Here is a 12,747-nt window from a genome sequence, read left to right as displayed (position 1 = left end):
TACACCTGTAGGTAGGCATGCAGACTTTAACTGTAAGCCTGGACACTTTCATGCCACGATTTACAGTAATATTCAGGGAGGTTCTACTGCAGATGTACAGCGATTGTGGCACCTGTATTGTGCAGAACTGGGGAAGGAGGAGGAATAGGGAGTGCAGAGAGGTTGACCACTGTTCCTTTTGTCAGGACTGTCTTATGAAGAAAGACTGGATAGACTTGGTTTAACTCTAGAATTTAGGTCTCATCTTATGAAACTTACAAAATTCTTAAGGGGTTGGACAGGCTAAAGAAGATTGTTCCCGATGTTGGGGGAAGTGGTCACAACTTTGGCAGGTCTTTAGAACCGAGATGAGGAGAACTTTTTTCACACAGAGAGTGGTGAATCTCTGGAACTCTCTGCCACAGAGGGTAGTTGAGGCCAGTTCATTGGCTATATTTAAGAGGGAGTTAGATGTGGCCCTTGTGGCCAGGGGGTCAGAGGGTATGGAGAGAAGGCAGGTACGGGATACTGAGTTGGATTATCAGCCATGATCATATTGAATGGCGGTGCAGGCTCGAAGGGCCGAATGGCCTACTCCTGCACCTAATTTCTATGTTTTTATGAACGGTTCTGGCCCCGTTCCTCTTCACCCTGTATACAGCAGACTTTATCTATAAGTCTGACACATGCCACGTACAGAAATACTCAGATGATACAGCGATTGTGGCATGTGTAAGGAACGGGCAGGAGGAGGAATACAGGAACTTGACCAGTTCCTTTTGTGCCTGGAGTGAAGAGAACTGTCTCATCCTGAACACAACTAAGGCTAAAGAGATGGTGGTTAACTTTGGCAGGTCCAAGTTCCCCCTTCAGCCGGTCAACGCTGCTGGGGCTGACATTGAGGTGGTGCAGACATATAAATACCTTGGAGTGCACCTCGATAACAAACTGGACTGGTCTGTCAACTCTGACTCCCTCTACAAAAAAGGCCAGAGCAGACTCTTTGTCCTCAGAAGGCTCAAATCCTTCAATGTGTGTAATGACATGCTGCACATGTTTTACAACACTGTGGTTGCAAGTGTTATTTTCTACGCTGTTGTCTGCTGGGGCAACAGCATTAGTGCAAACAACTATATAAGTCTGTAGGGGGATGCATTCTTGCAATTTTTAATTTTTAATTGTAAATTATTGGTCTTTTTAAGTATTTATTGCTCTCAGGTAGTGTCCACAGTGTATTCTATGTATGTTCTGTCTGCGTTCGTTTTGAATCTGTGGGTTTGTTGGTTGGGGGCTTCTGGACATCTGAATTTCCCCGAGGGGATCAATAAAGTACTTATTATTATTATTATTTATTTAGAACATGCAAACTCCACACAGAGAGCACCCGAGGTCATGATCGAACCCGGGTCTCTCGCACCACGAGGCAGCAGCTCTACCAGCTGTGTCACCCTAACCAAGGTCTGGGAGTACAATTTAATGTCTAACTGGTCAGATGCATCAATCCAGGGGCCAACACCCAAATATTATATTGTGAAATAAAGGGGCCAGGAATTTCAGAGCAAGTTAATATCTTATTAGTGCAAAAAACAACAAGAAGCTGGTCAAACTGGTTAAACAAGCTCGCTCAGTGCTGGAGGGGAGAGTAGACTCTGGGATGGATATGCTTGAGAGGCGTATGAGGCACAAGGTGCAGGTCATCCTGAAAAACCCCGGGCATCCCCTCCATGTAATTCTGGAGAGTCAAAACAGCGCTCGGAACAACAACCGGTTCCTCTCCCTGCGCTGTAGAACGGAGCGGTTCAGGAGATCCTTCACCCCTGCAGCCAATAGATTTTATAATTCGGACTGCTAGTCTGTAGGGGGATGCATTCTTGCAATTTTTAATTTTTAATTGGACCCCAGCTATACAATGCTGGGGTCCTTGTTGGAAGGAAGTTCCTGGGAATCTATTTTACTGGTAATTAACTCTGTGGCGACCAGACCAATCCATGTATAGAAGGAAGTTCCCTAATGCTTCCAAGTATTGGGATTACAGAGAGGGATGTGATATTTGTTAATGCGATGACTCACATAGGCTGGGGTGAACTACAATGCTGTCACTGAAAATCCTTGGATTGACATCATCAGCATCTGATCATTCCGACATCAATCGACAAATTAATACAAATCCAGAGACAATATCGATGAAAGATAAAACCCATGCTGGCAAATCTTGTTTCTGGATTAGGACAGAGATGTGAAGGTAAGGGAAGTACATTTACACACACACTCACTCTCGCTCTCTCTCTCTCTCACACACACACACACTCTCTCTCACACACACACACACTCCCTCTCTCTCTCTCTCTCTCTCACACACACACACACACACACTCACTCTCTCTCTCTCTCTCTCTCTCTCTCACACACACACACTCTCTCTCTCTCTCTCTCTCTCACACACACTCTCTCTCTCTCTCTCTCACACACACACACTCATTCTCTCTCGCTCACATACACACCCTCTCCCTCTCACGCACACACACACACTACACATACAAGATAGACACAAAATGCTGGAGTAACTCAGCGGGACAGGAAGCATCTCCGGAGAGAAGGAAAAGGTGACGTTTCGGGTCGAGACCCTCCTTCAGACATCTTACACACACCTATACGACACAGAAGATTAAAATAACACCAGCAAGTCACGATTGGGAAACGGTCTACTCTCGGGCACCTTGTAAATGTGTGTAAAATGTTCAGGGTCAACAACAGCCAGCGCTGAGAACAAATAAATGCAAGATGATCGATATTTGTACATTTCATCTTGAACAATTAATAAGCCCCACGGCAGTATTTGGGCGTTCGGCTCCCATCTTTAAAAAAAAAAAATTCACACCATTCCGGTGAAATTCACTCTGACATTTCACGCCATTCGCTGCTGAAACAACACGTTCAGAAACAGAAAATACAATGGAAAATATTTTTTTCCCAATACATTGTCTTCTTTGAATAGGTGAGGCAACAACACCTGGATTGTCAGAAATCTCTGCCTGGCTAATATCATGATCCCACAATGTATACAGATCGCATCTCCCATTCGTTTCTCAGACTATATATATATTTTTCTTTTAAATGAATCATTTTTGTTTCTGCATTTGCACGCAGGTCTATTGCATTGGGTGCAATGCACTGCCTTACCCAGCACAGGATGCGGAGAATGGTCTGGGGTTGCTTCAGGAAGGCGATGGGGTCAACGCCAGACCCAGCCTTGCCAGCGCCGTACGCACCTCCTTCCATCTTAAGCCTTGCTCACTGTCTGTGTCCCTCGCTCAGACAGCCCTGGTAGCACCGGGGACGCGCAGCGGGAGCGCGCCCCGCCCCAAAGCGCGCCCCCGCGCGTCGTCACCCTGTATTGCCCTGCCTGCACAGACGCTGCCTGACCCACTGATTCCATAGATACATAGAAAACAGGTGCAGGAGTAGGCCATTCGGCCCTTCGAGCCTGCACCGCCATTCAACATGATCATGGCTGATCATCCAACTCAGTATCCCATCCCTGCCTTCTCTCCATACCCCCTGATCCCTGTAGCCACAAGGGCCACATCTGACTCCCTCTTAAATATAGCCAATGAACTGTGGCCTCAACTACCTTCTGTGGCAGAGAGTTCCAGAGATTTACCACTCTCTGTGTGAAAAATGTCTTTCTCATCTCGGTCTTAAAGGATTTCCTCCTTATCCTTAAACTGTGACCCCTTGTCCTGGACTTCCCCAACATCGGGAACAATCTTCCTGCATCTAGCCTGTCCAACCCCTGAAGAATTTTGTAAGTTTCTATGAGATCCCCCCTCAATCTCCTAAATTCTAGCGAGTATATATATTCCCCCACCAATTTGTCTTTTGCTCCATTTCCTGTTGTGCTGCTGCAAGCAATAACAGTCTGATAGACTTGGCTTGTACTCGCTAGAATTTAGAAGATTGACAGGGGGGGGGGGGGGGGGGGAGGATCTTATAGAAACTTACAAAATTCTTAAGGGGTAGGACAGGCTAGATGCAGGAAGATTGTTCCTGACATTGGGGAAGTCCAGAACAAGGGGTCACAGTTTAAGGATAAGGGGAAAGTCTTTTAGGACCGAGATGAGAAAAAACATTTTTCACACAGAAAGTGGTGAATCTGTGGAATTCTCTCCCACAGAAGGTAGTTGAGGCCAGTTCATTGGCTATATTTAAGATGGAGTTAGATGCGGCCCTTGTGGCTAATGGGATCAGGGGGGTATGGAGAGAAGGCAGGTACAGGATACTGAGTTGGATGATCAGCCATGATCATATTGAATGGCGGTGCAGGATTGAAGGGCCGAATGGCCTACTCCTGCACCTATTTTCTATGTTTCTATGAAGACGGCAGGCAAAAACGCTGGAGAAACTCAGTGGGTGAGGCAGCATCTATGGAGCGAAGGAAATAGGCAACGCTTCGGCTCGAAACGTTGCCTATTTCCTTCGCTCCATAGATGCTGCTGCACCCGCTGAGTTTCTCCAGCACTTTTGTCTACCTTCGATTTCCCAGCATCTGCAGTTCCTTCTTAAAAACATCTATGCAGAGAAGTAGGAATAGGGGTCGAATGGGGTTGAGACCCTTCTACAGACTGAAGAAGGGTCCCCACCCCCGAAACGTCACCCATTCCTTCTCTCCAGAGATGTTGCCTGATCCGCTGAGTTACTCCAGCATTTTGTGCCTTATCTAAGAGTTTCACTGTTCTGCCTGGGGCATATATCTATATTATTAAAACTCTCATCTTGACCACTTCCTGTCTGCGTTGTGATTACATTTGCGCAAAAACAATCCCCCATAGCGCTACAATTTTTTGCCACCTTACTCACCATTCTCCTCTGCTGCAAGCCAAATAAGTTTTGATCCGATCAGTGAATTAGTACAAAAGCTATTAAGACTTTGAAGGTTCCTCCTCCCCCACAGCCCACACCCCTACCGCACTCCCTGCCCTCCCCCACCCCCCCCCCCTTCCCCCACCCCCCTTCCCCCCACCCCCCTTCCCCACACCCCCTCCCCCTCATCCCTCTCCCCCACACACATCCCCCCCCCACCTCACCCCTCCCCTACTACACCCCCCCCCCCCCCCCTCCCCCTCTCCCTCCACACATAGCCCCCACACCTCCACCCCCACACATCTCTCCCCTCCCCACCCCCCCCCCCCTCCCTGGGTTTGATCCTGGCTACGGGTGCTGTCTGTACGGAGTTTTACGTTCTCCCCGTGACCTGCGTGGGTAACTCAGTGGGTCAGGCAGCATCTCTGGTCTGATGAAGGGCCTCGACCCGACTCGTCACCCATTCCTTCTCTCCAGAGATGCTGCCTGTCCTGCTGAGTTACTCTTAGCATTTTGCGTCTTATCTTCGATGTAAACCAGCCTCTGCTGTTCCTCCCTACACAGAGTTTATACCAATTGTTTGGTTGTTCGAGCCAAAATGAATATGGAAAGTACAGAGGACTTATTAAAATAAAAAAAAGGAAATTACGTTTAGCCACAAGGGTGTATGAAAATACCCAAGCGGTTGAAGACAAAGGGAACTTGGTTCTCATTCACAGCTACAAAGGGAAAGGGTAGACCAGCTGATAAAGCTGCTGCCTCTCAGCTGTGGTATCTGCTTCAATCCTGACGTCGCCTGTGTGGGGAGTTTCCACATTCTCCCCGTGACCAAGTGGGTTTCCCACGGGTTCTTCAGTTTCCCCCCTGTATAGTCATACAGCATGGAAACAGGCCCTTCGGCCCAACTCACCCAGGCCGACCAACATGCCCCATCTACATTAGTCCTACCTGCTAGTGTTTGGCCCATATCCTTCTAAACCTGTCCTATTCATGTACCTGTTCTAATGTTTTTTAAACATTGGGAAAGTACCTGCCTCAGCTACCTCATCTGGCTGCTCCTTCCATAAACCTATCACCCACTGTGTGAAAAAGTTGCTCCTCGGGTTCCTATTAAGAGGGAGTTAGATGTGGCCCTTGTGGCTAAAGGGATCAGGGGGTATGGAGAGAAGGCAGGTACAGGATACTGAGTTGGATGATCAGCCATGATCATGTTGAATGGCGGTGCAGGCTCGAAGGGCCGAATGGCCTACTCCTGCACCTTCCCCCCTTAAAATTTCCCCCCTAACTTTTAACCTATGTCAGAAGGTACACACAAAATGCTGGAGAAACTCAGCGGGTGCAGCAACATCTATGGAGCAAAGGAAATAGACAACGTTTCGGGCCGAAACCCTTCTTCAGACCTATTTCTCTCATGATCTTATACATCTCTATAAGATCACATCTCATTCCTCCTGCACTCCAAAGAATAAAGTCCTGGCCTGCTCAAGCCCAGCCTCACGAGTCCTGGCTACATCCTCGTTAGATCTTCTCTGCACCCTTTCCAGCTTGAACAACACCTTCTTTCGCAAATCATCCTCAATCGGATTACCGAGAAAGAAGACATACCTTGTACCTTCCAAAGAGTCCACCACGGACTTTTATGCCCCTGTCCCACTTAGGAAACCCGAACGGAAGCCTCTGGAGACTTTGCGCCCCACCCAAGGTTTCCGTGCGGTTCCCGGAGGTTTTTGTCAGTCTCCCTACCTGTTTCCACTACCTGCAACCTCCGGCAACCACCTGCAACCTCCGGGAACCGCATGGAAACCTTGGGTGGGGCGCAAAGTCTCCAGAGGTTTCCGTTCAGGTTTCCTAAGTGGGACTGGGGCACAATACTGAAAGTTGGACAATTTTATACGGGACAATTTTTGCATTTACATCAAGCCAATTAATCTACAATTTCCTGTCACCTAATGCAGGAGAGCGAATTCATTGACAAATTCGAGAATGTGAATTCTGAGGAGTCTGGAGGTTTTTTTTTGTCATGAGTACCAACAACAGACTACCTAGAGTGGGTTTGTTTTCTTCGGAATAAAGGAGATGTGGGGGAATTTGAAACAATGTCTATAAAATTACGAGAAGCAGCGCGAGTCTACTTCCCTTCACAGAGTGGTTAGTAACTACGAGAAAACATTTAAATGAATTAGTTCTATTTATGTTGTGTCCATCTTCCACGTTTCAAATGTTGACGTCGCCGTCATCGTCCGTCCTGAAAAGGACGCAAGGTTCTGGCGACAATCAGTGTGAGCCATCACTTGTCGCAAGAGATGATGGTGGTAGCAGAGTTCTCTCGGGATACTTCCAGTTTCCAGCCCCGTGACGTGGACGCTTCTGCTATGGGGCCAGTGAATTAGTTGGAGGATTGCAAGGAAGCTGAGAAAAAAAGATTTCACTGAACAAATGATAGGAATAGAAACATAGAAAATAGGTGCAGGAGTAGGCCATTCGGCCCTTCGACCCTGCACCGCCATTCAATATGATCATGGCTGATCATCTAACTCAGTATCCTGTACCTGCCTTCTCTCCATACCTCCTGATCCCTTTAGACACAAGGGCCACATCTAACTCCCTCTTAAATATAGCCAATGAACTGGCCTCAACTACAGAGAATTCCACAGATTCACCACTCTCGGTGTGAATTTTTTTTGAATCATCTTGGTCCTAAAAGACTTCCCCCTTATCCTTAAACTGTGACCCCTTGTTCTGGACTTCCCCAACATCGGGAACAATCTTCCTGCATCTAGCCTGTTAAACCCCTTAAGAATTTTGTAAGTTTCTATAAGATCCTCCCCTCAATCTTCTAAATTCTAGTGAGTACAAGCCGAGTCTATCCAGTCTTTCTTCTTATGAAAGTCCTGCCAACCCAGGAATCAGTCTGGTGAACCTTCTCTGTACTCCCTCTATGGCACGAATCCAGAACTCCCTGGTTGAAAAGACGATGGAAATCCTCTCTCCCTCTCAACCCCATTCTCCTGCCTTCTCCCCATAACCCCTGACCCCCCCCTACTAATCAAGAATCTATCTATCTCTGCCTTCAAAATATCCATTGACTTGGCCTCCACAGCCATTTGTGGCAATGAATTCCACAGATTCACCACCCTCTAATAAAAGTCAATTTTTGGCAAGTTGTAGTGCTCTAAATTCCCCCGAATATTAAGTGATTCTGCATAAAAAAGAGTTTTATCTGCCGTGTTGCACCAATCTCGAAAACAGCACCAAAGATATAAATTAAGATTTTTTAAAATTTAAATGCTGATTAAACAATCTCGACTCTCGTAACTTGAGTCTCGTATTTTTTTACTTTCAGTTAATTTGAGTAGGGCCCGAGAGGGGATTTCATGTGTTTTCCAAACATTGTGTCAGGTTTAGGGTGCTTTCCACCTCAAAAGATGTGATGAATTATGACCTGCATCTGTTCCAACTTGAACAAGGTCATTGTGCTGAAGCTTCCGCCACTTTGCTGTGTCAGATCTTAACAGTATTGGCATTGATGGCCAGATATCAGTGGCACACAGTTTGCCACAGTGGAGACAGACACACAGAGAGAGAGAGACAGAGACAGAGACCAGGGGCCACAGTTTAAGAATAAGGGGTAAGCCATTTAGAACGGAGACGAGGAAACACTTTTTTTCACAGTGAGTGGTGAGTGTGGAATTCTCTGCCTCAGAGGGCGGTGGAGGCAGGTTCTCTGGATGCTTTCAAGAGAGAACTAGATAGGGCTCTTAAAAATAGCGGAGTCAGGGGATATGGGGAGAAGGCAGGAACGGGGTACTGATTGGGGATGATCAGTCATGATCACATTGAATGGCGGTGCTGGCTCGATGGGCTGAATGGCCTACTCCTGCACCTATTGTCTATTGTCCATTGTTAACTGGCAGATGGTTTCTTCTACCTTCTTGTGAACAGTTGACTTTATGAAAGGATGAGAGACAGAGACAGAGACAGAGGGAGAGAGAGAGAGAGAGAGGTGAGAGAGAGGAGAGTAAGAGAGAGGTGAGAGACAGATGTGAGAGAGGTGAGAGGGAGAGGTGTGTGTGTGTGTGTGAAAGAGAGAGAGCGAGAAAGAGATGTGGGAGTGAGGGACAGAGAGAGACAGACTGCGCAACTGGTGAGGGGAGAGATTTAATGGGAAGCCGAGGGCCAATGTTTTCACTCAGTGGATGGAGGGTGCATGGAATGAGCTGCCAGAGGAGGTAGTTGAGGCAGGGATTATAACAGCATTTAAACAACACCTGGATAGGAAAGGTTTAGAGAGATATGGGCCAACAGGGCTTAGCTTAGATGGGGCATCTTGGTCAACATGGACGAGTTGGGCTAGAGGGCCTAGTCCTGTGCTATATAGTTCTATGAATAAGCATTAATTTTGGTATTGATTCCACATGCTCATCAACACTCATGCATCAACTTTCTGAAGGAAACTTGAAACTGGTTCCGGCAATTAGGGCGGCACGATGGCGCAACCTTGCAACGCCAGAGACCCGGGTCCGATCCTAATTACCGGTGCTATCTGTACGGATTTTGTACGTTTACCCCGTGACCTGCGTGAGTTTTCTCCGGCAGCTCTGGTTTCCTCCCACTCTCCAAAGGCATAAAGGTTTGCAGGCTAATTGGCTTGGTATCATTGTAAATTGTCCTACTAGTGTCCTGTGACTGGTGGTGTGCCTCAGGGTTCAGTGTTAGGCCTGATACTGTTTGTCATCTCTATCAATGATTTGGATGAGAACACACACAGCAAGATTAGCACGTTTGCTGATAGCTTAGTTTAGTTTAGAGATACAGCGCAGAAACAGGCCCTTCGGCCCACCGAGTACGCACCGCCCAGCGATCCCCGCACATTCACACACAACTCGGGTCAATTTACACTTATACCAAGCCAATACAAATCTGTACGTCTTTGTAGCATGGGAGGAAACCGAAGATCTTGGAGAAAACCCACGCAGGTCACAGGGAGAACATTCAAACTCCGTACAGACAGCACCCGTGGTCGGGATCGAACCCGGGTCTCTGGCGCTGCGCTGTAAGGTAGCAACTCTAGCGCTGCGCCACCGCGCCGCCTGATGATACAAAAATGGGTGGTTTTGCAGATAGTGAGGATTATTGTGAAGAATCGCAGTAGGGTCTTGATCGGTTGGCTAGGTGGGCTGAGGAATGGTTGATGGAATTTAATACAGAGAAATGTGAGGTGTCGCATTTTGGGACCATAGGCAGGAGGCAGGACCTACACTGTGAATGGTAGGGCTCTGGGGAGTAAAGCTTGAAGGTCAGGTCACAGGTAGATCAGGTGGTCTTCATCAGTCAAGAGTATTAAGTGTAGAAGTCAAGAGGTCATGTTGCAGTTGTGTAAGACGTTAATGAGGCCACATTTACAGTATTGTGCATTTACAGTATACAGTTCTGGGCACCATGTTATAGGAAAGATGTTGTCAAGCTGGAAAGGGTAGAGAAGATTCACGAGGATGTTGCCAGGACTAGAGGGTCTGAGCTATAGGGAGAGGTTGAGTAGGCTAGGACTCTATTCCTTGCAGTGCAAAAGGATGAGGGGTGATCTTATAGAGGTGTATAAAATCATGAGAGGAATAGATCGGGTAGATACACAGAGTCTCTTGCCCAAAGTAGGTGAATCAAGGACCAGTGAACATAGGTTTAAGGTGAAGGGGAAAAGATTTAATGGGAATCTGAGAGGTGACTTTTTCACACAGTGGGTGGTGGGTGTATGGAACAAGCTGCCAGAGGAAGTAGTTGACGCTGGGACTATTCCAACTTTTAAGAAAGCTAGACAAGTACATGGATAGGACAGGTTTGGAGGGATATGGACCAAATGCAGGTAATGCAGGATATGGACCCAGGCAGGTAAGACATGGGTAGCTGAGAGAAGTTGGACGGTGTGGGCAAGTTGGGCCGAAGGGCCTGTTTCCACACTACATCACTCTATAACACTAGTGCCTGAAGGATAGTGTTAGTGTACGGGGATCGCTGGGCGATGTGGACTTGGTGGGTCGAAGGGCTTTTTTCCAAGCTGTATCTCTAAAACGCAAAAACTAAAACTGCAACAAATGCTGTATTAAGGGATTTAAAAAGGGAATATAATTTTTTTAACGGTGGGGTGTTGTGGAAAGCAAAGAATCCTTAAACATTACATGTCTATGTTTATTAGTTAACTTTATTGTAGAATCAAAAAATCATTTACTAGAGTTTAATACAAAGCAAAGAGATGGGGAACAAGATTTACTTGGGCAAAAACAAAAACATTTTACATGCTTCTATCCCACTTTGAAAACAAAATGACATGAGAATTGTATGTACAGAAGATTACAGGCATTTGAATACAATATCTTATGAGTCACTGCTGGGATATTTCCACTAGTGGGAAAGTCTAGGACCAGAGGGTACAGCCTCAGAATAAAAGGATGTACCATTAGAAGGGAGATGAGGAGGAAATGTTTTAGCAAGAGGGTGGTGAATCTGTGGAATTCATTGCCACAGACAGCGGTGGAGGCTGCGTCATTTGGTATTTTTAAAGTGGAGATGGATAGATTCTTGATTAACACGAGGGTCGAAGGTTACAGGTAGAAGGCGCGAGAATGGGGTTGAAAGGGAAAAATAGCTCAGCCGTGATCAAGTGGCAGAGCAGAATAGATGGCCCGAATGGCATAATTTTGTTCCAATGTCTTAATCTCCACATGATCAATCTAACCTACAGAAATAGATTTACCTGCCTTGGATTGAGACTGCAAGTTAAAAATGAAAATCAGGCCTTTCATAGTCTCTTTACACATCATTGGTTTGGAATAGCATCATTTCAATAGCAGAGATAGCCAATTGCAGGAATAAGCTGCATACACCCAAATCTAATATAGCAGATGTTACAGTAAGCATGAATCACGATAACATTTGACGAGTCCAGTCTGGGATTCAAACACCCGACTTAAGGGTACCCTGCACATACAGTGCTTGAGACGCTGGTGGGATGGAGTTACCACCTGCAGTAGGGGCTGCAAGCATCATTTTAGACAGCTGGAGCCTGGGATGGGCCTGGTGCAGATGCCACGCAAATGTGCCAGTCCGCTGGACATTGCCGCACCATCTGTCGTTGGTGGAAAGGTTCTTCCGGACCAACACCTTTGACCACAAGTCCATCGGGCGGTGGTCAGCACGGAACGTCCTGCAGGCACTGCAGGGAAATTACTCCATGGACCCTGTGGCGTGGTTCCCAGAGCAGACGGCCCAAGCTTGTCTGGCCAAATGCCTCATCGTCAGAACTCACCAACAAGCGCCAAGAACTGGCTTGGCTGGCGGTGAGGGGGGGTGGGGCCTCCACAGATTTATTTCCCCTTCTACAGCTTCCTCCAGGCATCATAATTCGCCAGCAGGAATTACTCCTGCAGGGTGACAATACTTTGGATTTCCTCCTATAACTGGGGCGGCACGGTGACGCAGCTGGTTGAGCCGCTGCCTCTTGGCGGCAGAGTCCCGGGTTCAATCCTGACCTCGGGTGTTGTCTGTGTGGAGTTTGCACGTCCACGTCCCCGCGCATGGGTTTCCTCCGGGTGCTCCGGTCTCCTCCCACATCCCAGACGTGCGAGGTTAATTGTAGGTTAATTGGCCTCTGTGAATTCCCACCCCCCGAGTGTGGGTATTGAGTGGATGAGAAAGTGGGATAACATAGAACTAATGTGAATGGATGATCGATGGCCAGCATGGACTCGGTGGGCCGAAGGACCCGTTTCCATAGATGCTGGAGTAACTCAGCAGGTCAGGCAGCATTTCTGGAGAACATGGATAAGTGATGTTTCAGGTCAGGACCCTTCTTCAGACTCAGGGCACGTTTCCATGCTGTATCTGTGAAACTAATAAACCTACCTCAGAGCAGAA

At 47.2% G+C, this 12,747-nt stretch overlaps 1 protein-coding gene across 1 annotated transcript in view; it reads right to left on the bottom strand.

The window, feature by feature from the left end:
- Positions 1–3,317, bottom strand: part of syngr3a (synaptogyrin 3a) — a 40,267-nt gene extending 36,950 nt beyond the window's left edge. The window contains 1 exon segment of the mRNA XM_055651111.1: positions 3,160–3,317. Coding sequence (XP_055507086.1) covers positions 3,160–3,258 — 99 coding nt within the window. The 5' untranslated portion in view covers positions 3,259–3,317.
- Between the last annotated feature and the right edge of the window lie 9,430 nt (positions 3,318–12,747).

Source organism: Leucoraja erinacea, chromosome 20 (genome assembly GCF_028641065.1).
Source record: "Leucoraja erinacea ecotype New England chromosome 20, Leri_hhj_1, whole genome shotgun sequence".
NCBI classification, from domain to species: Eukaryota; Metazoa; Chordata; class Chondrichthyes; order Rajiformes; family Rajidae; genus Leucoraja; species Leucoraja erinaceus.
Note: the sequence above shows the minus strand (reverse complement) of the source record. Positions and strands in the feature narration are given on the sequence as shown.